Consider the following 26,668-nt stretch of genomic DNA (forward strand, 5'->3'; position numbering starts at 1 on the left):
AAATAAAGATACCAAGATAACGAAGAAAAATTTATAATAGGGGTAAATTGGAAAGTTGCTTAAAATTGCCTGCTCTATCTGAATCATGAAATAAAAATGTGGGTTTCATATCCCTTTTACTAGCGCTAGAAATAGCATTTGTTTTCTATATAAAATGTTTTTATTTAAATAGATATTCAATCTTCTTTTTGTTTTTTTCTGTGTAGGGTTCTACAGCTGACCGAAGCCAGTGGAAGGAACCAACCCGGACATCAGATGGTCTATGCTCTCTGTATGAGGCTGCTCTGTGTTTGTTTGAGGAGGTATAAGGGTCTCTCCTGCCTATAATGCCTCATATCAGCTGGCTCAGATCTATTACTCAAGATGTGGCAATAGCCCTAGTTTTAAAATTTAAATTCTGTTTCTTCAGCTCTTACAGTGATCATCTTGAAACCAAGTTTTCACCTCTCATTTACAGCTTAGCACCACTGCCAAAGTGCACAGAAGGAAAAAAATGTTTGCTGCAAAGACCTTTATTCCATAAATAAGTCAAACAGCACTTCTTAAAAGAATCCATAAGGCTTGAGAATTGGTGTATGTACGTCCGAAACGTTGCATGTATTTGTTCCAGTATTCACTCTAATAAAAATATGGTTTCTTTTCACAAGTGTTGTTTGATTCGTTTGTGAAACCTTAAACCAAGACCATTTGTAGACTTTGAAGAATGGTGTTTAGCACCCCCTACCTACAGTTCTCTGTAAACTGCTTTGTATTACTCTTTTAACAAAGGGTTGTTGTTGAGCCTAAGTTTCTAAGTCCACAATCTTAACTCCCTGTGCTTTCTATGTGGCCCCTCTTCCCAGACTTGTATGTTTGTGCCTCAGACACGGAGGTAATCTGTAGCATTTCCTGTAGGCTTGTAAGTCAACTCATGCTGCTTATTTGCAGTACAGATTTTTGTGGCTATAGGGAAGCATTTGACTGTTCTCCCACATTACTGTACAACTCCCTTTTTGTAGCATATAAAGTGCTCACTCACATGACTGATCGACACAGCTCATAGGTGAAGCTGACAAAGAGCACTCACTCCTGTCCTCTGCTCTTTTCTGTCCTTTCTGGGGAATCCATAATGTGACTGTTTTTGGATCAGTGAACATATGTCAGTTTCTTGTTCTTTTAAACTTCATTTATATCAATATATATATATATATATTTTATTTCAGTTTTTAGAATTTTGTTCAACTGATACTTAGGTAGGTGTCTGGTGCATTACATGGCAGGAACTAGTGCTGCCATCTAGTGCTCTTGTATATTGATACCATTCTTGCAAAACTGATGCTATATAGTGTTCTAGATACGTGCACGCTCCTGAGCTTTCTTCAACAAAGATTCTAAAAGAACAAAGAACATTTTATAATAGAAGTAAATTCTAAAGCTGTTTCAAATTATGTATACTCTATCTGAAATGTGAAAGAAAAAAAATTGTGTTTCATGTCCCAGGGACAGGAAAGTCAAGACTAAACTTAAATGGATTGGATAGAACACACAATTAAAAAAACAAAAGTTCCAATTTACATCAATTATCAATTTTGCTTTGGGATCCTTTGTTAAAGAGTAATCCTAGGTTAGCTCAGGAGCGTGCACATGTCTTTAGCCACCCATCTGGCAGCAGTGTTAGCAGCATTGTTTATAGCAATGTTATACATAGTTACACACACTGCTGCCGTAGACTGCTCTAGACACGTGCTCACGCATAAACTCCTATCAGCCTACCTAGGCTTACTCTTAAAAAAGGATATCAAGAGAACAAAACATATTTGATATTAGTAAATTGGAAAGTTGTTTATAACTGTATGCTCTATCTAAATCACTAAAGTTTAATTTTGATTGTACTGTCCCTTTAAGTAATACAACTGAACATTAATATCTAATAGTATCAAAGCACTTTTTTTATTTATTTTCTCACTGTAAAAAGCTGTAAAGCCAATGCCATATTACTTCACTGAATGTCAGATTTTCCTTTAATATTCTCATTACCTTCCTTCTACTTCTTGCAGGTCTGCCAGATGGCATCCGACTATTCTCGAACATGCGCAAGTCCAGACAGTATTCAGACTGGAGAAAGCCCAGTAGTGTCAGAGACATGTGAGGTGTATGTTTGGGGCAGCAACAGCAGCCACCAGCTTGTAGAAGGGACGCAAGAGAAAATCCTACAACCAAAGCTGGCCCCCTGTTTTTCTGATGCACAGACAGTGAGTTTCTGCATACTGATAGCATATGTCTTATTCCTACTACTGTTGAACTAACTGCCATTTCTACTCTAGGGCTAAGCTTGCACCTCAATCTTGGCTTAGTGTAAGGTTCAAACATTTAGGGTGTAATGGACTATGTTTTTGCAGAGGTATTGTTTTAAAGGGACTCTGAACCCAAAAGAAATTATTTCGTGATTCAGATACAGCATGAAATTTTAAGCAACTTTCTAATTTACTCCTATTATCAATGTTTCTTTGTTCTATTGCTTTCTTTTATTTGAAAAAGAAGGCATCTAAGCTTTTTTATTGATTCAGTACTCTGGACAGCAGTTTTTGATTGGTGGATGAATTTATCCACCAATCCGCAAGAACATCCCAGCACTTGTTTATTGGTGGATTAATTTATCCATCAATCAACAAGAACAACCCAGGTTGTTCACCAAAAATAGTCCGGCATCTAAACTTACATTCTTGTATTTCAAATAAAGATACCAAGAGAATGAAGAAAATTTGATAATAGGAGTAAATTAGAAAGTTGCTTAAAATTTCATGCTCTATCTGAATCACATAAGAAAAAAAATTGGGTTCAGTGTCCCTTTAAAGTGACGTAGTATAGATACACAGGATCATAACACTACTATTATCCTTTTATTTAAGAGATGATTATATTAATTAGATGATTAAGAGATAATTAAGATTATCTTAGCTTGGGTGATCATACCCAACAGCAGTTCACAGCAACCTGGGGACCCCTTTAAAAATAATAATAAAAATAATCTTTCTATTTTACTTGTATTATCAAATCTGCTCTTGGTATTGCTTGTTGAAGAGCATACCTAGGTAGTTTAGAAGTGTGTCTGTAGTACTATAAGGCAGCTTTGCAAGAAAGCTTTAACTGTTATACATATAGCTCAAGCACTGCTCCCATCCTGTGCTCAAAGGTGTATACCCTTATTAAAAGCATTCTTGCAATACATGTGCACGTTCTTGAGACTACGTAGGTATGATATTTACATTAAATAAGGATACCAAGAGAACAAAGTCATTTTGATAAAATAAGTAAATTGGATTTTTTTTAATTGACATGTTCTATTTGAGTCGTGAATCAATGACTTTCATTCTCCTTAAAAAGCTGTTGTGCCTTCTTTGTGTCTTCTTTGAAGCCCATTTTAATATATATTTTTTAAAGTTAGAAATTCCCAGGGTTTTCTTTCAAAATATCTGTTTTGATTGATATCTTCTTTTTTTTGCCCTTAATCACAAAACCATACTGAAGTCTTATTGTTTATGCTGGGTGACGTACTGGGCCTGAGCTATGAAGTCCTGTTTGTCTGCTTCTGTTGGGAGGAGGAGGAGAGGACTCGTTGCCTTTTGTTATCTAGAAAAAGTAGACTTGTAAGCAGTGATCGTCAGTCTAAAAGCTGATGGATAATTTCAGTTTCCCCTTAGTCAGTTGTGCAAATACACTGTTCAATGTCTTAATGTATTTAATATAAGTATCCTAAGTTCTGCTGTAGTACTAGGGCCACTGTAAAAAAAAAAAAAAATAGTTATTGAACAAGATTACAGAGATGTATTAACGCTTCTATACATACTCTATGCACAGTAAAGCTTATACGTTATTGAATTAAATCCGATACTTACAAGGGTTATGTAGTGCAATACACTATCATTAATTGTTCCAGTGACTGCTTCATTAGCAATCAGAAATGATTCTACGGTAGATCAGTTGTTAAAAGCAACATTACTGTTACTAAATTATTTATTTAATAATCTGTAGCTGTTTAATTTTGGGCAAAAGTCCCCCCCAGATGTTGTTTTTACTATGCTGGCTCCATGTTAAATTATAGTATAACCACCATGACGTTGTAAAGAACGATCAAGCCTTGTATCACTGCACGGGCGGACAGTTCATGTAGCCCCACCATGAATTCTGTGTGGCCCATGTCGTCATTTTTACACCTTACACTCTTAAAAGGTTATGAAACAGTACTGTTTTTGTAGAATAAAAATATGTTAAATCAAAGTAAGCTTAAAAAAAACAGACTGTGTTAAAAAATCACAAACAATTAACTTGTTTTTTTTTGCTTTTATCACTTAGAAAATATCAGTGTAGCCACTGCCTGCAGCTAGATAACAGAGCAGACATTACAGAACTTAGGTCCTATTGTCAGGGACTATGTTCCATTATAGTATAATGGGAGCGATGATATGAAAATAAAGTTCTTTTTAGATTCTTTAACAGTTATGGATTCTTTAACAGTTATTGATATTTTTAATTTGCTGTTGCTCAGTCAGATATATTTCTTTATCCATGCCATTCCCAAACTTTCTATCTACAAACATATTTCCTTTACCCCCATGATCTAACAACTTCTTTCTTCTAAATTCTTTATGTACTCCAGTTCCTTCTAAAGAGCATTGCATGTTGGCCTGAGAGGCAAAATAAATCCTCCATTGGTTTGCCAATTGGGCAGCGCAGATATTGTAATTGTACCTTTTTTAAGTAATGCACATTCTGAAAGATGTTCTGCAATTAATTTGCTTACTTGGCAATGGGGTGTAAGGGAAGCATGAAATATGTACAACTTTTTTACTCGTATACTCAGAGTACTTCATGGGTGTGTGCTTCTTTTCTGTTGCAGATCGAAGCTGGACAGTACTGCACTTTTGTCATATCAACGGATGGCTCTGTTAGAGCATGTGGGAAAGGTAGCTATGGGAGACTGGGACTAGGAGATTCAAACAACCAATCAACTTTGAAGAAACTAACTTTTGAGCCCCATCGATCCATCAAGAAAGTTTCCTCTTCAAAGGGGTCAGATGGGCACACTCTTGGCTTCACTACTGAAGGAGAGGTCTTTAGCTGGGGTGATGGAGACTATGGGAAGCTGGGCCATGGTAACAGCTCTACGCAGAAATATCCAAAGCTCGTTCAGGGAACACTGCAAGGAAAGGTGAATAACTACTCACAATGTAATCTTCTATTTGCTCTCTTGTGGAATGTATCAGCATTATCTGTAATAGACAAGTAATGTTTTCTCTCTGTAGCCCCTTCTTCTTCTAACTTTCTTGCTCTCTCTCTTATAGGTTGTGGTATGTGTCTCAGCTGGGTACAGACACAGTGCTGCTGTCACCGAAGATGGAGAACTGTACACATGGGGTGAAGGAGATTTTGGAAGACTTGGTAAATATCTATCCCCCTGCACTTTTTAAGAATGTAATTTTTTTATTAGAATTCTTGAAAACAGAGCATATAGAATGTGCATGTTTTGATAGTGGATGTGTATTGGAATCTTTTTTTTTTTTTTAAATTGCGTGTTCCATCTGAATCATGAAACTTTAAATTTAAAATTAGTGGCCCTTTAATGATGTGGAAGGAAATATCCCGAATTGCTCATGGTATTGATCCTTGAGCATATATTGGCCATTACTCTGACAGGGCTTATCATATATAAACAAATCTAATTTGTCCCTTGTGTATCTGATACAAGTAGTAGAGAGCTGCTAATTTCCTCTCTCTACAACCTTTTTTATTTTTTGCCCCAAAATGAAGAAGATGTAGAGACACGTCCTTTTCAAGAATTATAAATTTTTTTTTTTTCAGGCCATGTTCTGTGGGCCTATAATGCACAAATTTCTGGTTTAGCCGCAAAATTTCAGACATAGAATTGATGAAGCTTTCTTCGGATTACATGCTAAGTTGAATGAACACATTTATATTTGTGTTTACTTAGTGGGCGTTGGCCCAATAATGGTGTTCAGTGTTGCCTGAATTTTAAAGTTACATAAAACCCAACATTTTTCTTAAATGACTCAGATAGAACATGTAAATTTCAAACAATTTTCCAATTTACTTTTATCATCAAGTTTTCTTTGTTTTCTTGTTATCCTTTGTTGAAAAGCAGGGAGATAAGCTCAAGAGTGTGCACATCTATTGCATAACTGCTGCCATACAGTACTGCAGACACGTGCACACTCCTGAGCTTACCTTCCTGCTTTTCAACAAAGAAACACAAGACAATGAAGAAAACGTAATGATAAAAGTAAATTGAAGAGTTGTTTGAAATTGCATGTTCTATCTGAATCATGAAAGACAATGTTTGGGTTTCATGTCCCTTTATTGTAAATAGAGTCCCTAACAACTGCATGTGTGAGTGGCCCACATGCCTATCAGTCAGTCAGATAGGTTTTCCCTTGCCATGCACAATGGTGAGTACTTTAAATAAAGCATATCTACATATTTTACATTCATATGCCTGTTCAATTGACAGACATATGTGCTGCTTCTGACAGTGGCTTCTTGGTTGGTTCTGCCTGTTGTATACCCCACTAGTTACTAAATATCATATCACCAATTTAAGTATGAAGAAATTATTTATTAGTAGAGATAATTATGTGTTCACTGTCGTGAATCCATTAGTGAAATTGTAAATAAAAACATAGGTTTCTAATTATATCAGATTTATTCTTTTTAAAACTCTCTAATGATTCCTAAGTCTTTTGAGACAGTAACAAAAAAAATGAAAAGAAGAATAATGAAACATTATATTTAATAATTTTAAATAAAAATATTAAATCATTGACTGTGATGAGGTGAACTGGCTGTAATTTGCAGATAACTGTAAAGCACTCGTTTGCTAATGGCTGTAGATTGAACATGTTCTAGGTTCTTTTGTGTTATCCGACGTTTGTCTGTCATGTGATTGCTGTACCTCAGCATCTTTTTATGTGGGTTGTGGTTCTCCTGACTGTAACTGGTTAATGATCAAAGCAAGACAAGACTACATCTCCCTAAATGCAATACAGTCTATAGTGGCTTAGAAACAGGCCGACATTTAGAGGTTTGAATGTTATAAAGTATATTAATATAACAACGTTTGGTAGTAAAGGCGTTACCTATCTTTTTAAACGATAACAATTATAGTGTTGACTGTCCCTTTTTAAGTTTGTTTTACATTCTCTCATCTGCTGTGGGTATTTGTTAAGTTGTATATGAGCTGTGTCAGTGTTAATTGTTCAATACTTAAGTATAAGCATATTAGTGTTTCAGTATGCTTCTTTACTTAATCACTTTATGGGAGATAAAACATTTTTCCTCCACGATTCGGTAAGAGAATACCAATTTACTTTTATTATCTAATTTGCTTAGTTCTTTTGATATCCTTTGTTGAAAATAATACCTAGGTAGGCTCAGGAGCTGAGAGTTGGCTGCTGATTGGTGATTGCACAGAAATACCTTTTTGTGATTGGGTTGTTGATGTTTTCAGCTAGCTTCTAGTAATGTATTGCTACTCCTTTAACAAAGGATACTAAGAGAATGAAGCAAAATTAATAATAGAAGTAAATTGGAAAGTTGTTTAAAATCTATGCTCTGTGTGATTTAATGAAAGAAAAAAATTGTGTTTCTTTAATTTTATTTAACATTTAAATGACAAGATCCCTAATTTCTTTTTAGGCCATGGAGATAGTAACAGTCGGAACATCCCAACTGTGGTGAAGGATATCAGTAATGTTGGTGAAGTTTCCTGTGGGAGCTCTCACACTATTGCTCTGTCCAAGGATGGGAGAACAGTGTGGTCCTTTGGTGGAGGGGATAATGGTATGTAAGAATTTGTTAAATTGGGTACGGAAGGAATTTATATGTAACTTACAGATATAAAATTGCAATAGCATATGAGTTACATTTTATTATAGAAGAAAGAATACCAAACTGTGTTTATTAAACTTTTTAATTTCTCAGGAAAATTAGGGCACGGAGACACAAACCGAGTGTACAAACCAAAGGTGGTGGAGGCTTTACAGGGAATGTTTACTCGCAAGGTGTGCGCAGGGAGTCAGTCTTCCTTGGCCTTGACATCTACAGGACAGGTATGGGAAACTCATGGTAGTCTGTGTTATGTGTTATCACACATTATGGCCTTGAAGCGCAATCAGTAGTGCAGGGTGCATTTAACTTGTGTATGGCCTTGTGCAAAGAATAAAGCACAATCTGGTATTACGAGTAGATGGTTAAAACCATTAAAACATCTTAACATGGCAGTAATAGCGCACTCATTGCACTTGTGTAAATGAATAAATAAATGTGATCAAAAGGATATGTGTAGAATGCCGTGAGATATCCATTCTGTCACAGTTACTTTTAAAAAAGAAAAATACAAATATAGCGTAATACAGCTTTAACTCTTAAAATAACTAACTTGAGCTATCTTAAGCTGAAGTTTAGAGCAATCCTGAATTCAGAGCTGTCAGGTTCAGCTATCCCCATGGTATCCGAAATGGCTTGTATGTAGCTGTTTCTCAGGAGAGAAAGATGTATGCATAGTGTAATACGGCATTAAAAAAACACAATTCATTAGCTCCGGATATCCTCCGATGATATAACCATATCTGATCGCTCACACCATGCAAAATTCCATCTGAAGAAGAGGCTAAGTACTGGAGGAACCCTACCAAGCCGTAGTGACTGTGGAAGCAGCCCATTCAGAGATATCTATCATGCAGTTTTTTCAAGGACATTTTCTATTGGTCAACACTTCAAATACTTATAACCCTATTAGACAAAAACATGCATACATAAATATAGATTGTAAGATGCTAAACGCAGAATGCAGCGTAATGTGATTTATATTGGCTGCAGGATTTCATTTCTTCTGTTAAGTGTGATCAGTCCACGGGTCATCATTACTTCTGGGATATTACTCCTCCCCAACAGGAAGTGCAAGAGGATTCACCCAGTAGAGCTGCATATAGCTCCTCCCCTCTACGTCACTCCCAGTCATTCTCTTGCACCCAACGACTAGATAGGATGTGTGAGAGGACTATGGTAATTATACTTAGTTTTTATCTTCAATCAAGAGTTTGTTATTTTAAAATAGCACCGGAGTGTGTTATTATCTCTCTGGCAGAGTTTGAAGAAGAATCTACCAGAGTTTTTGTTATGATTTTAGCCGGAGTAGTTAAGATCATATTGCTGTTTCTCGGCCATCTGAGGAGAGGTAAACTTCAGATCAGGGGACAGCGGGCAGATGAATCTGCATAGAGGTATGTAGCAGTTTTTATTTTCTGATAATGGAATTGATGAGAAAATCCTGCCATACCGATATAATGTCATGTATGTATACTTTACACTTCAGTATTCTGGGGAATGGTACTTCACTAGAATTACACTGTAAGAAATACATAAAGCTGTTTAATAACTAGAGATTATGTTTAACGTTTTTGCTGGAATGTAAAATCGTTTTAATTTACTGAGGTACTGAGTGAATAAATGTTTGGGCACTATTTTTCCACTTGGCAGTTGCTTAATCTGTTTTCTGACAGTTTCTGTTCTCCCTCACTGCTGTGTGTGAGGGGGAGGGGCCGTTTTTTGGCGCTTTTACTACGCATCAAATATTTCAGTCAGCAACTCATTGTATTCCCTGCATGATCCGGTTCATCTCTACAGAGCTCAGGGGTCTTCAAAACTTATTTTGAGGGAGGTAATTTCTCTCAGCAGAGCTGTGAGAATTGTAGTTTGACTGAGATAAAAAACGTTTATTCTGTAATTTGTTTCCTGCTTTCAGAATTTGTTATCTTTGCTAATGGGATTAAACCTTTGCTAAAGTTGTGTTGTTTACAAGGATTGAGGCTATAACTGTTTCAATTTATTAATTTTCAACTGTCATAGATCTTCTGTGCTTCTTAAAGGCACAGTACGTTTTAATATTATTCTAATTGAATTGTATTTCCAAGTTGCAAGTTTATTTGCTAGTGTGTTAAACATGTCTGATTCAGAGGATGATACCTGTGTCATTTGTTGCAATGCCAAAGTGGAGCCCAATAGAAATTTATGTACTAACTGTATTGATGCTACTTTAAATAAAAGTCAATCTGTACAAATTGAACAAATTTCACCAAACAACGAGGGGAGAGTTATGCCGACTAACTCGCCTCACGTGTCAGTACCTACATCTCCCGCTCAGAGGGAGGTGCGTGATATTGTAGCGCCGAGTACATCTGGGCGGCCATTACAAATCACATTACAGGATATGGCTACTGTTATGACTGAGGTTTTGGCTAAATTACCAGAACTAAGAGGTAAGCGTGATCACTCTGGGGTGAGAACAGAGTGCGCTGATAATATTAGGGCCATGTCAGACACTGCGTCACAGGTGGCAGAACATGAGGACGGAGAACTTCATTCTGTGGGTGACGGTTCTGATCCAAACAGACTGGATTCAGATATTTCAAATTTTAAATTTAAACTGGAAAACCTCCGTGTATTACTAGGGGAGGTGTTAGCGGCTCTGAATGATTGTAACACAGTTGCAATACCAGAGAAAATGTGTAGGTTGGATAAATATTTTGCGGTACCGACGAGTACTGAGGTTTTTCCTATACCTAAGAGACTTACTGAAATTGTTACTAAGGAGTGGGATAGACCCGGTGTGCCGTTCTCACCCCCTCCGATATTTAGAAAAATGTTTCCAATAGACGCCACCACAAGGGACTTATGGCAAACGGTCCCTAAGGTGGAGGGAGCAGTTTCTACCTTAGCTAAGCGTACCACTATCCCGGTGGAGGATAGCTGTGCTTTTTCAGATCCAATGGATAAAAAGTTAGAGGGTTACCTTAAGAAAATGTTTGTTCAACAAGGTTTTATATTGCAACCCCTTGCATGCATTGCGCCGATCACGGCTGCAGCGGCATTCTGGATTGAGTCTCTGGAAGAGAACATTGGTTCAGCTACTCTGGACGACATTACGGACAGGCTTAGAGTCCTTAAACTAGCTAATTCATTCATTTCGGAGGCCGTAGTACATCTTACTAAACTTACGGCGAAGAATTCAGGATTCGCCATTCAGGCACGCAGGGCGCTGTGGCTAAAATCCTGGTCAGCTGATGTTACTTCTAAGTCTAAATTGCTTAATATACCTTTCAAAGGGCAGACCTTATTCGGGCCCGGGTTGAAAGAGATTATCGCTGACATTACAGGAGGTAAAGGCCATGCCCTGCCTCAGGACAAAGCCAAAGTTAAGGCTAGACAGTCTAATTTTCGTTCCTTTCGTAATTTCAAAGCAGGAGCAGCATCAACTTCCTCTGCACCAAAACAGGAAGGAGCTGTTGCTCGCTACAGACAAGGCTGGAAACCTAACCAGTCCTGGAACAAGGGCAAGCAGGCCAGGAAACCTGCTGCTGCCCCTAAAACAGCATGAATTGAGGGCCCCCGATCCGGGATCGGATCTAGTGGGGGGCAGACTTTCTCTCTTCGCCCAGGCTTGGGCAAGAGATGTCCAGGATCCCTGGGCGCTAGAGATAATATCTCAGGGATACCTTCTGGACTTCAAATACTCTCCTCCAAGAGAGAGATTTCATCTGTCAAGATTGTCAACAATCCAGACAAAGAAAGAGGCGTTTCTACGCTGCGTACAAGAGCTCTTGTTAATGGGAGTAATCCATCCAGTTCCACGATCGGAACAGGGACAGGGGTTTTACTCAAATCTGTTTGTGGTTCCCAAAAAAGAGGGAACTTTCAGACCAATCCTGGACTTAAAGATCCTAAACAAATTCCTAAGAGTTCCATCGTTCAAGATGGAGACTATTCGGACAATTTTACCTATGATCCAAGAGGGTCAGTACATGACCACTGTAGATTTAAAAGATGCTTACCTTCACATACCGATTCACAAAGATCATTATCGGTACCTAAGGTTTGCCTTCCTAGACAGGCATTACCAGTTTGTGGCTCTTCCATTCGGATTGGCTACAGCTCCAAGAATCTTCACAAAGGTTCTGGGTGCTCTTCTGGCGGTACTAAGACCGCGGGGAATCTCGGTAGCTCCATACCTAGACGACATTCTGATACAAGCTTCAAGCTTTCAAACTGCCAAGTCTCATACAGAGTTAGTGCTGGCATTTCTAAGGTCACATGGATGGAAGGTGAACGAAAAGAAAAGTTCACTCGTTCCACTCACAAGAGTTCCCTTCCTGGGGACTCTTATAGATTCTGTAGAAATGAAGATTTACCTGACAGAGGACAGGCTAACAAGACTTCAAAGTGCTTGCCGCACCCTACATTCCATTCAACACCCGTCAGTGGCTCAATGCATGGAGGTAATCGGCTTAATGGTAGCGGCAATGGACATAGTACCCTTTGCACGCTTACACCTCAGACCACTGCAACTGTGCATGCTAAGTCAGTGGAATGGGGATTACTCAAACTTATCCCCTTCTCTGAATCTGGATCAAGAGACCAGAAATTCTCTTCTATGGTGGCTTTCTAGGCCACATCTGTCCAGGGGGATGCCATTCAGCAGACCAGACTGGACAATTGTAACAACAGACGCCAGCCTTCTAGGTTGGGGTGCCGTCTGGAATTCTCTGAAGGCTCAGGGACAATGGAATCAGGAGGAGAGTCTCCTGCCAATAAACATTCTGGAATTGAGAGCAGTTCTCAATGCCCTCCTGGCTTGGCCCCAGTTGACAACTCGGGGGTTCATCAGGTTTCAGTCGGACAACATCACGACTGTAGCCTACATCAACCATCAGGGAGGGACAAGAAGCTCCCTAGCTATGATGGAAGTATCAAAGATAATTCTCTGGGCAGAGTCTCACTCTTGCCACCTGTCAGCAATCCACATCCCGGGAGTGGAGAACTGGGAGGCGGATTTCTTAAGTCGTCAGACTTTTCATCCGGGGGAGTGGGAACTTCATCCGGAGGTCTTTGCCCAAATACTGCGACGTTGGGGCAAACCAGAGATAGATCTCATGGCGTCTCGACAGAACGCCAAGCTTCCTCGTTACGGGTCCAGATCCAGGGATCCAGGAGCAGTCCTGATAGATGCTCTGACAGCACCTTGGGACTTCAGGATGGCTTACGTGTTTCCACCCTTCCCGTTGCTTCCTCGATTGATTGCCAGAATCAAACAAGAGAGAGCATCAGTGATTCTAATAGCACCTGCGTGGCCACGCAGGACTTGGTATGCAGACCTGGTGGACATGTCATCCTGTCCACCTTGGTCTCTACCTCTGAAACAGGACCTTCTGATACAGGGTCCCTTCAAACATCAAAATCTAACTTCTCTGAAGCTGACTGCTTGGAAATTGAACGCTTGATTTTATCAAGACGTGGGTTTTCTGAGTCAGTTATTGATACCTTAATACAGGCTAGGAAACCTGTTACCAGAAAGATTTACCATAAGATATGGCGTAAATACCTATATTGGTGTGAATCCAAAGGTTACTCTTGGAGTAAGGTTAGGATTCCTAGGATATTGTCTTTTCTACAAGAAGGTTTAGAAAAGGGTTTATCTGCTAGTTCATTAAAGGGACAGATCTCAGCTCTGTCCATTCTGTTACACAAACGTCTGTCAGAAGTTCCTGACGTCCAGGCTTTTTGTCAGGCTTTGACCAGGATTAAGCCTGTGTTTAAAACTGTTGCTCCACCATGGAGTTTAAACCTTGTTCTTAATGTTTTACAGGGCGTTCCGTTTGAACCCCTTCATTCCATTGATATAAAGTTGTTATCTTGGAAAGTTCTATTTTTAATGGCTATTTCCTCGGCTCGAAGAGTCTCTGAATTATCAGCCTTACATTGTGATTCTCCTTATTTGATTTTTCATTCGGATAAGGTAGTCCTGCGTACTAAACCTGGGTTCTTACCTAAGGTAGTTACTAACAGGAATATCAATCAAGAGATTGTTGTTCCTTCTTTATGCCCAAATCCTTCTTCAAAGAAGGAACGTCTACTGCACAACCTGGATGTAGTCCGTGCTCTAAAATTTTACTTACAGGCAACTAAGGAATTTCGACAAACGTCTTCTCTGTTTGTCATTTACTCTGGGCAGAGGAGAGGTCAAAAAGCTTCCGCTACCTCTCTTTCTTTTTGGCTTCGTAGCATAATTCGTTTAGCTTATGAGACTGCTGGACAGCAGCCTCCTGAAAGAATTACAGCTCATTCTACTAGAGCTGTGGCTTCCACTTGGGCCTTCAAGAATGAGGCCTCTGTTGAACAGATTTGCAAGGCTGCAACTTGGTCTTCGCTTCATACTTTTTCCAAATTTTACAAATTTGACACTTTTGCTTCATCGGAGGCTATTTTTGGGAGAAAGGTTCTTCAGGCAGTGGTTCCTTCTGTATAAAGAGCCTGCCTATCCCTCCCGTCATCCGTGTACTTTTGCTTTGGTATTGGTATCCCAGAAGTAATGATGACCCGTGGACTGATCACACTTAACAGAAGAAAACATAATTTATGCTTACCTGATAAATTCCTTTCTTCTGTAGTGTGATCAGTCCACGGCCCGCCCTGTTTTTAAGGCAGGTGAATATTTTTTAATTTATACTCCAGTCACCACTTCACCCTTGGCTTTTCCTTTCTCGTTGGTCCTTGGTCGAATGACTGGGAGTGACGTAGAGGGGAGGAGCTATATGCAGCTCTACTGGGTGAATCCTCTTGCACTTCCTGTTGGGGAGGAGTAATATCCCAGAAGTAATGATGACCCGTGGACTGATCACACTACAGAAGAAAGGAATTTATCAGGTAAGCATAAATTATGTTTTTTAAAGTGCGACCCCCCCCCCCGCCCCCTTGCTCACTGCTAACGTCGCTCCACGGTGCAAAGTTTTCCTTTCCAGGGAGCTCCGTTACTTTAAATATGAGGTGACATCTGCCCTTCTGTTATAATAATTCTACCAGGGCTTCCCCTGTGTGGGTTGGTGGGATAAACGAGATAAACCACGTCTTAAATTGAGAGGTTTAGATCATCGGGCTCTCAGTGATAACATTAATTCACCTGTGCTATCCGACATGCAAATGTACTTGAGATTATTGCCCGAGTATTAAAAAGATATTTTTTTTTGGACTTAATATAAGCGATGCTAACATTTTGCGCTTCACTTGTAATATAGGCCTCTGTGTTTCACAATACTGCTCTTTGTTCTTGACTCTTTTTGTTTTTTTTCTCTTTTCATGTTTTTAGCCCTCTCATCTTCTCTATTACAATACACAAGTTTTAGCTTTCATATTTAACCTGTATTTTATGCATTTAGTCCCCCTCTTTGCCTCTGCTTTCTATCCTCATTAATTTGTTTTCTCTTTCAGTAGTGCATATAAAACACCCTTAAAATGTTTGTATTTCTTGTTAAAATATATCATTCTTACAATTTTTGTTTTGTGCATTATAGTTTTACAATGTGATTTCTTTCATGTAATTAGCAAGAGTCAATGAGCTAGTGACGTATGGGATATACATTCCTACCAGGAGGGGCAAAGTTTCCCAAACCTCAAAATGCCTATAAATACACCCCTCACCACACCCACAAATCAGTTTTTACAAACTTTGCCTCCCGTGGAGGTGGTGAAGTAAGTTTGTGCTAGATTCTACGTTGATATGCGCTCCGCAGCAGGTTGGAGCCCGGTTTTCCTCTCAGCGTGCAGTGAATGTCAGAGGGATGTGAGGAGAGTATTGCCTATTTGAATTCAATGATCTCCTTCTACGGGGTCTATTTCATAGGTTCTCTGTTATCGGTCGTAGAGATTCATCTCTTACCTCCCTTTTCAGATCGACGATATACTCTTATATATACCATTACCTCTACTGATTCTCGTTTCAGTACTGGTTTGGCTTTCTACTACATGTAGATGAGTGTCCTGGGGTAAGTAAGTCTTATTTTTGTGACACTCTAAGCTATGGTTGGGCACTTTTATATAAAGTTCTAAATATTTGTGTTTAAACATTTATTTGCCTTGATTCAGGATGTTCAATATTCCTTATTTCAGACAGTCAGTTTCATTATTTGGGATAATGCATTTGAATAATAAATTTTTTTCTTACCTTAAAATTTGTCTTTTTTCCCTGTGAGCTGTTAGGCTCGCGGGGGCTGAAAATGCTTAATTTTATTGCGTCATTCTTGGCGCTGACTTTTTTGGCGCAAATTTTTTTTTTGTTATTTCCGGCGTCATACTTGTCACCGGAAGTTGCGTCATTTTTGACGTTTTTGCGCCAAAAGTGTCGGCGTTACCGGATGTGGCGTCATTTTTGGCGCTAAAAGCATTTAGGCGCCAAATAATGTGGGCGTCTTTTCTTCTGTTAAGTGTGATCAGTCCACGGGTCATCATTACTTCTAGGATATTACTCCTCCCCAACAGGAAGTGCAAGAGGATTCACCCAGCAGAGCTGCATATAGCTCCTCCCCTCTACGTCACTCCCAGTCATTCTCTTGCACCCAACGACTAGATAGGATGTGTGAGAGGACTATGGTGATTATACTTAGTTTTATATCTTCAATCAAAAGTTTGTTATTTTAAAATAGCACCGGAGTGTGTTATTACCTCTCTGGCAGAGTTTGAAGAAGAATCTACCAGAGTTTTGCTATGATTTTAGCCGGAGTAGTTAAGATCATATTGCTGTTCTCGGCCATCTGAGGAGTGAGGTAAACTTCAGATCAGGGGACAGCGGGCAGATGAATCTGCATAGAGGTATGTAGCAGTTTTTATTTTCTGACAATGGAATTGATGAGAAAATCCTGCCATACCGATATAATGTCATGTATGTATACTTTACACTTCAGTATTCTGGGGAATGGTACTTCACTAGAATTACACTGTAAGAAATACATAAAGCTGTTTAATAACTAGAGATTATGTTTAACGTTTTTGCTGGAATGTAAAATCGTTTTCATTTGCTGAGGTACTGTGTGAATAAATGTTTGGGCACTATTTTTCCACTTGGCAGTTGCTTAATCTGTTTTTCTGACAGTTTCTGTTCTCCCTCACTGCTGTGTGTGAGGGGGAGGGGCCGTTTTTTGGCGCTTTTTCTATGCATCAAATATTTCAGTCAGCAACTCATTGTATTCCCTGCATGATCCGGTTCATCTCTACAGAGCTCAGGGGTCTTCAAAACTTATTTTGAGGGAGGTAATTTCTCTCAGCAGAGCTGTGAGAATTATAGTTTGACTGAGATAAAAAACGTTTATTCTGTAATTTGTTTCCTGCTTTCAGAATTTGTTATCTTTGCTAATGGGATTAAACCTTTGCTAAAGTTGTGTTGTTTACAAGGATTGAGGCTATAACTGTTTCAATTTATTAATTTTCAACTGTCATAGATCTTCTGTGCTTCTTAAAGGCACAGTACATTTTAATATTATTCTAATTGAATTGTATTTCCAAGTTGCAAGTTTATTTGCTAGTGTGTTAAACATGTCTGATTCAGAGGATGATACCTGTGTCATTTGTTGCAATGCCAAAGTGGAGCCCAATAGAAATTTATGTACTAACTGTATTGATGCTACTTTAAATAAAAGTCAATCTGTACAAATTGAACAAATTTCGCCAAACAACGAGGGGAGAGTTATGCCGACTAACTCGCCTCACGTGTCAGTACCTACATCTCCCGCTCAGAGGGAGGTGCGTGATATTGTAGCGCCGAGTACATCTGGGCGGCCATTACAAATCACATTACAGGATATGGCTACTGTTATGACTGAGGTTTTGGCTAAATTACCAGAACTAAGAGGTAAGCGTGATCACTCTGGGGTGAGAACAGAGTGCGCTGATAATATTAGGGCCATGTCAGACACTGCGTCACAGGTGGCAGAACATGAGGACGGAGAACTTCATTCTGTGGGTGACGGTTCTGATCCAAACAGACTGGATTCAGATATTTCAAATTTTAAATTTAAACTGGAAAACCTCCGTGTATTACTAGGGGAGGTGTTAGCGGCTCTGAATGATTGTAACACAGTTGCAATACCAGAGAAAATGTGTAGGTTGGATAAATATTTTGCGGTACCGACGAGTACTGAGGTTTTTCCTATACCTAAGAGACTTACTGAAATTGTTACTAAGGAGTGGGATAGACCCGGTGTGCCGTTCTCACCCCCTCCGATATTTAGAAAAATGTTTCCAATAGACGCCACCACAAGGGACTTATGGCAAACGGTCCCTAAGGTGGAGGGAGCAGTTTCTACCTTAGCTAAGCGTACCACTATCCCGGTGGAGGATAGCTGTGCTTTTTCAGATCCAATGGATAAAAAGTTAGAGGGTTACCTTAAGAAAATGTTTGTTCAACAAGGTTTTATATTGCAACCCCTTGCATGCATTGCGCCGATCACGGCTGCAGCGGCATTCTGGATTGAGTCTCTGGAAGAGAACATTGGTTCAGCTACTCTGGACGACATTACGGACAGGCTTAGAGTCCTTAAACTAGCTAATTCATTCATTTCGGAGGCCATAGTACATCTTACTAAACTTACGGCGAAGAATTCAGGATTCGCCATTCAGGCACGCAGGGCGCTGTGGCTAAAATCCTGGTCAGCTGATGTTACTTCTAAGTCTAAATTGCTTAATATACCTTTCAAAGGGCAGACCTTATTCGGGCCCGGGTTGAAAGAGATTATCGCTGACATTACAGGAGGTAAAGGCCATGCCCTGCCTCAGGACAAAGCCAAAGCCAAGACTAGACAGTCTAATTTTCGTTCCTTTCGTAATTTCAAAGCAGGAGCAGCATCAACTTCCTCTGCACCAAAACAGGAAGGAGCTGTTGCTCGCTACAGACAAGGCTGGAAACCTAACCAGTCCTGGAACAAGGGCAAGCAGACTAGGAAACCTGCTGCTGCCCCTAAAACAGCATGAATTGAGGGCCCCCGATCCGGGATCGGATCTAGTGGGGGGCAGACTTTCTCTCTTCGCCCAGGCTTGGGCAAGAGATGTTCAGGATCCCTGGGCGCTAGAGATAATATCTCAGGGATACCTTCTGGACTTCAAATACTCTCCTCCAAGAGAGAGATTTCATCTGTCAAGATTGTCAACAATCCAGACAAAGAAAGAGGCGTTTCTACGCTGCGTACAAGAGCTCTTGTTAATGGGAGTAATCCATCCAGTTCCACGATCGGAACAGGGACAGGGGTTTTACTCAAATCTGTTTGTGGTTCCCAAAAAAGAGGGAACTTTCAGACCAATCCTGGACTTAAAGATCCTAAACAAATTCCTAAGAGTTCCATCGTTCAAGATGGAGACTATTCGGACAATTTTACCTATGATCCAAGAGGGTCAATACATGACCACTGTAGATTTAAAAGATGCTTACCTTCACATACCGATTCACAAAGATCATTATCGGTACCTAAGGTTTGCCTTCCTAGACAGGCATTACCAGTTTGTGGCTCTTCCATTCGGATTGGCTACAGCTCCAAGAATCTTCACAAAGGTTCTGGGTGCTCTTCTGGCGGTACTAAGACCGCGGGGAATCTCGGTAGCTCCATACCTAGACGACATTCTGATACAAGCTTCAAGCTTTCAAACTGCCAAGTCTCATACAGAGTTAGTGCTGGCATTTCTAAGGTCACATGGATGGAAGGTGAACGAAAAGAAAAGTTCACTCGTTCCACTCACAGGAGTTCCCTTCCTGGGGACTCTTATAGATTCGGTAGAAATGAAGATTTACCTGACAGAGGACAGGCTAACAAGACTTCAAAGTGCTTGCCGCACCCTTCATTCCATTCAACACCCGTCAGTGGCTCAATGCATGGAGGTAATCGGCTTAATGGTAGCGGCAATGGACATAGTACCCTTTGCACGCTTACACCTCAGACCACTGCAACTGTGCATGCTAAGTCAGTGGAATGGGGATTACTCAGACTTATCCCCTTCTCTGAATCTGGATCAAGAGACCAGAAATTCTCTTCTATGGTGGCTTTCTCGGCCACATCTGTCCAGGGGGATGCCATTCAGCAGACCAGACTGGACAATTGTAACAACAGACGCCAGCCTTCTAGGTTGGGGTGCCGTCTGGAATTCTCTGAAAGCTCAGGGACAATGGAGTCAGGAGGAGAGTCTCCTGCCAATAAACATTCTGGAATTGAGAGCAGTTCTCAATACCCTCCTGGCTTGGCCCCAGTTGACAACTCGGGGGTTCATCAGGTTTCAGTCGGACAACATCACGACTGTAGCTTACATCAACCATCAGGGAGGGACAAGAAGCTCCCTAGCTATGATGGAAGTATCAAAGATAATTTGCTGGGCAGAGTCTCACTCTTGCCAGCTGTCAGCAATCCACATCCCGGGAGTGGAGAACTGGGAGGCGGATTTCTTAAGTCGTCAGACTTTTCATCCGGGGGAGTGGGAACTTCATCCGGAGGTCTTTGCCCAAATACTTCGACGTTGGGGCAAACCAGAGATAGATCTCATGGCGTCTCGACAGAACGCCAAGCTTCCTCGTTACGGGTCCAGATCCAGGGATCCAGGAGCAGTCCTGATAGATGCTCTGACAGCACCTTGGGACTTCAGGATGGCTTACGTGTTTCCACCCTTCCCGTTGCTTCCTCGATTGATTGCCAGAATCAAACAAGAGAGAGCATCAGTGATTCTAATAGCACCTGCGTGGCCACGCAGGACTTGGTATGCAGACCTGGTGGACATGTCATCCTGTCCACCTTGGTCTCTACCTCTGAAACAGGACCTTCTGATACAGGGTCCCTTCAAACATCAAAATCTAACTTCTCTGAAGCTGACTGCTTGGAAATTGAACGCTTGATTTTATCAAGACGTGGATTTTCTGAGTCAGTTATTGATACCTTAATACAGGCTAGGAAACCTGTTACCAGAAAGATTTACCATAAGATATGGCGTAAATACCTATATTGGTGTGAATCCAAAGGTTACTCTTGGAGTAAGGTTAGGATTCCTAGGATATTGTCTTTTCTACAAGAAGGTTTAGAAAAGGGTTTATCTGCTAGTTCATTAAAGGGACAGATCTCAGCTCTGTCCATTCTGTTACACAAACGTCTGTCAGAAGTTCCTGACGTCCAGGCTTTTTGTCAGGCTTTGGCCAGAATTAAGCCTGTGTTTAAAACTGTTGCTCCACCATGGAGTTTAAACCTTGTTCTTAATGTTTTACAGGGCGTTCCGTTTGAACCCCTTCATTCCATTGATATAAAGTTGTTATCTTGGAAAGTTCTATTTTTAATGGCTATTTCCTCGGCTCGAAGAGTCTCTGAATTATCAGCCTTACATTGTGATTCTCCTTATTTGATTTTTCATTCGGATAAGGTAGTCCTGCGTACTAAACCTGGGTTCTTACCTAAGGTAGTTACTAACAGGAATATCAATCAAGAGATTGTTGTTCCTTCTTTATGCCCAAATCCTTCTTCAAAGAAGGAACGTCTACTGCACAACCTGGATGTAGTCCGTGCTCTAAAATTTTACTTACAGGCAACTAAGGAATTTCGACAAACGTCTTCTCTGTTTGTCATTTACTCTGGGCAGAGGAGAGGTCAAAAAGCTTCCGCTACCTCTCTTTCTTTTTGGCTTCGTAGCATAATTCGTTTAGCTTATGAGACTGCTGGACAGCAGCCTCCTGAAAGAATTACAGCTCATTCTACTACAGCTGTGGCTTCCACTTGGGCCTTCAAGAATGAGGCCTCTGTTGAACAGATTTGCAAGGCTGCAACTTGGTCTTCGCTTCATACTTTTTCCAAATTTTACAAATTTGACACTTTTGCTTCATCGGAGGCTATTTTTGGGAGAAAGGTTCTTCAGGCAGTGGTTCCTTCTGTATAAAGAGCCTGCCTATCCCTCCCGTCATCCGTGTACTTTTGCTTTGGTATTGGTATCCCAGAAGTAATGATGACCCGTGGACTGATCACACTTAACAGAAGAAAACATAATTTATGCTTACCTGATAAATTCCTTTCTTCTGTAGTGTGATCAGTCCACGGCCCGCCCTGTTTTTAAGGCAGGTAAATATTTTTTTAATTTATACTCCAGTCACCACTTCACCCTTGGCTTTTCCTTTCTCGTTGGTCCTTGGTCGAATGACTGGGAGTGACGTAGAGGGGAGGAGCTATATGCAGCTCTGCTGGGTGAATCCTCTTGCACTTCCTGTTGGGGAGGAGTAATATCCCAGAAGTAATGATGACCCGTGGACTGATCACACTACAGAAGAAAGGAATTTATCAGGTAAGCATAAATTATGTTTTTTGGCGCTAAAAAATATGGGCGTCATTATTGTCACCACATTATTTAAGTCTCATTGTTTATTTGCTTCTGGTTGCTAGAAGCTTGTTCACTGGTATTTTTTCCCATTCCTGAAACTGTCATTTAAGGAATTTGATCAATTTTGCTTTATATGTTGTTTTTTCTATTACATATTGCAAGATGTCTCAGATTGACCCTGAATCAGAAGATACTTCTGGAAAATCGCTGCCTGATGCTGGATCTACCAAAGTTAAGTGTATTTGCTGTAAACTTGTGGTATCTGTTCCTCCAGCTGTTGTTTGTAATGAATGTCATGACAAACTTGTTAATGCAGATAATATTTCCTTTAGTAATGTTACATTACCTGTTGCTGTTCCATCAACATCTAATACTCAGAGTGTTCCTGTTAACATAAGAGATTTTGTTTCTAAATCCATTAAGAAGGCTATGTCTGTTATTCCTCCTTCTAGTAAACGTAAAAGGTCTTTTAAAACTTCTCATTTTTCAGATGAATTTTTAAATGAACATCATCATTCTGATTCTGATAATGATTCCTCTGGTTCAGAGGATTCTGTTTCAGAAGTTGATGCTGATAAATCTTCATATTTATTCAAAATGGAATTTATTCTTCTTTACTTAAAGAAGTCTTAATTGCATTAGAAATAGAGGAATCTGGTCCTCTTGATACTAAATCTAAACGTTTAAATAAGGTTTTTAAATCTCCTGTAGTTATTCCAGAAGTTTTTCCTGTCCCTGATGCTATTTCTGAGGTAATTTCCAGGGAATGGAATAATTTGGGTAATTCATTTACTCCTTCTAAACGTTTTAAGCAATTATATCCTGTGCCATCTGACAGATTAGAGTTTTGGGACAAAATCCCTAAGGTTGATGGGGCTATCTCTACTCTTGCTAAACGTACTACTATTCCTACGGCAGATAGTACTTCCTTTAAGGATCCTTTAGATAGGAAAATTTAATCCTTTCTAAGAAAAAGCTTACTTATGTTCAGGTAATCTTCTTAGACCTGCTATAACTTTAGCGGATGTTGCTGCAGCTTCAACTTTTTGGTTGGAAGCTTTAGCGCAACAAGTAACAGATCATAATTCTCATAGCATTGTTAATCTTCTTCAACATGCTAATAATTTTATTTGTGATGCCATCTTTGATATCATTAGGGTTGATGTCAGGTATATGTCTCTAGCTATTTTAGCTAGAAGAGCTTTATGGCTTAAAACTTGGAATGCTGATATGTCTTCTAAGTCAACTTTGCTTCCCTTTCTTTCCAGGGTAATAAATTATTTGGTTCACAGTTGGATTCTATTATTTCAACTGTTACTGGGGGGAAAGGAACTTTTTTACCACAGGATAAAAAATCTAAAGGTAAATTTAGGTCTACTAATCGTTTTCGTTCCTTTCGTCTCAATAAGGAACAAAAGCCTGATCCTTCCCCTACAGGAGCGGTATCAGTTTGGAAACCATCTCCAGTCTGGAATAAATCCAAGCCTTTTAGAAAGTCAAAGCCAGCTCCCAAGTCAACATGAAGGTGCGGCCCTCATTCCAGCCCAGCTGGTAGGGGGCAGATTACGATTTTTCAAAGAAATTTGGATCAATTCAATTCACAATCTTTGGATTCAGAACATTGTTTCACAAGGGTACAGAATAGGCTTCAAGATAAGGCCTCCTGCAAGAAGATTTTTTCTTTCCCGTGTCCCAGTAAATCCAGTGAAGGCTCAAGCATTTCTGAAATGTGTTTCAGATCTAGAGTTGGCTGGAGTAATTATGCCAGTTCCAGTTCTGGAACAGGGGCTGGGGTTTTACTCAAATCTCTTCATTGTACCAAAGAAGGAGAATTCCTTCAGACCAGTTCTGGATTTAAAAATATTGAATCATTATGTAAGGATACCAACATTCAAAATGGTAACTATAAGGACTATTCTGCCTTTTGTTCAGCAAGGGCATTTTATGTCCACAATAGATCTACAGGATGCATATCTGCATATTCCGATTCATCCAGATCACTATCAGTTTCTGAGATTCTCTTTCCTAGACAAGCATTACCAGTTTGTGGCTCTGCCGTTTGGCCTAGCAACAGCTCCAAGGATTTTTACAAAGGTTCTCGGTGCCCTTCTGTCTGTAATCAGAGAACAGGGTATTGTGGTATTTCCTTATTTGGACGATATCTTGGTACTTGCTCAGTCTTCACATTTAGCAGAATCTCATACGAATCGACTTGTATTGTTTCTTCGAGAACATGGTTGGAGGATCAATTTACCAAAAAGTTCATTGATTCCTCAGACAAGGGTAACCTTTTTAGGTTTCCAGATAGATTCAGTGTCCATGACTCTGTCTCTGACAGACAAGAGACGTCTAAAATTGGTTTCAGCTTGTCGAAACCTTCAGTCTCAATCATTCCCTTCGGTAGCCTTATGCATGGAAATTCTAGGTCTTATGACTGCTGCATCGGACGCGATCCCCTTTGCTCGTTTTCACATGCGACCTCTTCAGCTCTGTATGCTGAACCAGTGGTGCAGGGATTATACAAAGATATCTCAATTAATATCTTTAAAACCGATTGTACGACACTCTCTGACGTGGTGGACAGACCACCATCGTTTAGTTCAGGGGGCTTCTTTTGTTCTTCCGACCTGGACTGTGATTTCAACAGATGCAAGTCTGACAGGTTGGGGAGCTGTTTGGGGGTCTCTGACAGCACAAGGGGTTTGGGAATCTCAGGAGGTGAGATTACCAATCAACATTTTGGAACTCCGTGCAATTTTCAGAGCTCTTCAGTCATGGCCTCTTCTAAAGAGAGAGTCGTTCATTTGTTTTCAGACGGACAATGTCACAACCGTGGCATATGTCAATCATCAAGGAGGGACTCACAGTCCTCTGGCTATGAAAGAAGTATCTCGAATACTGGTATGGGCGGAATCCAGCTCCTGTCTAATTTCTGCGGTTCATATCCCAGGTATAGACAATTGGGAAGCGGATTATCTCAGTCGCCAAACATTACATCCGGGCGAATGGTCTCTTCACCCAGAGGTATTTCTTCAGATTGTTCAAATGTGGGGACTTCCAGAAATAGATCTGATGGCTTCTCATCTAAACAAGAAGCTTCCCAGGTATCTGTCCAGATCCAGGGATCCTCAGGCGGAGGCAGTGGATGCATTGTCACTTCCTTGGAAGTATCATCCTGCCTATATCTTTCCGCCTCTAGTTCTTCTTCCAAGAGTGATTTCCAAGATTCTAAAGGAGTGCTCGTTTGTTCTGCTGGTGGCTCCAGCATGGCCTCACAGGTTTTGGTATGCGGATCTTGTCCGGATGGCCACTTGCCAACCGTGGACTCTTCCGTTAAGACCAGACCTTCTATCGCAAGGTCCTTTTTTCCATCAGGATCTCAAATCCTTAAATTTGAAGGTATGGAGATTGAACACTTGATTCTCAGTCATAGAGGTTTCTCTGACTCTGTGATTAATACTATGTTACAGGCTCATAAATCTGTATCTAGGAAGATAAATTATCGAGTCTGGAAGATTTACATTTCTTGGTGTTTTTCTCATCATTTTTCTTGGCATTCTTTTAGAATTCCTAGAATTTTACAGTTTCTTCAGGATGGTTTGGATAAAGGTTTGTCTGCAAGTTCCTTGAAAGGACAAATCTCTGCTCTTTCTGTTCTTTTTCACAGAAAGATTGCTAGTCTTCCTGATATTCATTGTTTTGTACAAGCTTTGGTTCGTATAAAACCTGTTATTAAGTCAATTTCTCCTCCTTGGAGTTTGAATTTGGTTCTGGGGGCTCTTCAAGCTCCTCCGTTTGAACCTATGCATTCGCTGGACATTAAATTACTTTCTTGGAAAGTTTTGTTTCTTTTGGCCATCTCTTCTGCTAGAAGAGTTTCTGAATTATCTGCTCTTTCTTGTGAGTCTCCTTTTCTGATTTTTCATCAGGATAAGGCGGTGTTGCGAACTTCTTTTAAATTTTTACCTAAGGTTGTGAATTCTAACAACATTAGTAGATAAATTGTGGTTCCTTCATTGTGTCCTAATCCTAAGAATTCTAAGGAAAGATCGTTGCATTCTTTGGATGTAGTTAGAGCTTTGAAATATTATGTTGAAGCTACTAAAAATTTCCGAAAGACTTCTAGTCTATTTGTTATCTTTTCCAGTTCTAGGAAAGGTCAGAAGGCCTCTGCCATTTCTTTGGCGTCTTGGTTAAAGTCTTTGATTCATCATGCTTATGTCGAGTCGGGTAAAACTCCGCCTCAAAGGATTACAGCTCATTCTACTAGGTCAGTTTCTACTTCCTGGGCGTTTAGGAATGAAGCTTCGGTTGATCATATTTGCAAAGCAGCAACTTGGTCTTCTTTGCATACTTTTACTAAATTCTACCATTTTGATGTGTTTTCTTCTTCTGAAGCAGTTTTTGGTAGAAAAGTACTTCAGGCAACTGTTTCAGTTTGATTCTTCTGCTTATAATTTCAGTT

At 40.0% G+C, this 26,668-nt stretch overlaps 1 protein-coding gene across 7 annotated transcripts in view; it reads left to right on the forward strand.

Annotated features, from left to right (window-relative positions):
* Window positions 1-26,668, forward strand: part of HERC1 (HECT and RLD domain containing E3 ubiquitin protein ligase family member 1) — a 683,410-nt gene that overhangs the window by 97,051 nt on the left and 559,691 nt on the right. For all 7 annotated transcript variants that reach the window (XM_053717285.1, XM_053717288.1, XM_053717289.1 and 4 more), the window contains exons 4-9: window positions 207-302; window positions 2,037-2,231; window positions 4,877-5,188; window positions 5,322-5,418; window positions 7,690-7,833; window positions 7,975-8,102. In XM_053717285.1, coding sequence (XP_053573260.1) covers window positions 207-302; window positions 2,037-2,231; window positions 4,877-5,188; window positions 5,322-5,418; window positions 7,690-7,833; window positions 7,975-8,102 — 972 coding nt within the window. The remainder of the gene's footprint in view (window positions 1-206; window positions 303-2,036; window positions 2,232-4,876; window positions 5,189-5,321; window positions 5,419-7,689; window positions 7,834-7,974; window positions 8,103-26,668) is intronic.

Source organism: Bombina bombina, chromosome 6 (assembly GCF_027579735.1).
Source record: "Bombina bombina isolate aBomBom1 chromosome 6, aBomBom1.pri, whole genome shotgun sequence".
Lineage (NCBI taxonomy): Eukaryota > Metazoa > Chordata > Amphibia > Anura > Bombinatoridae > Bombina > Bombina bombina.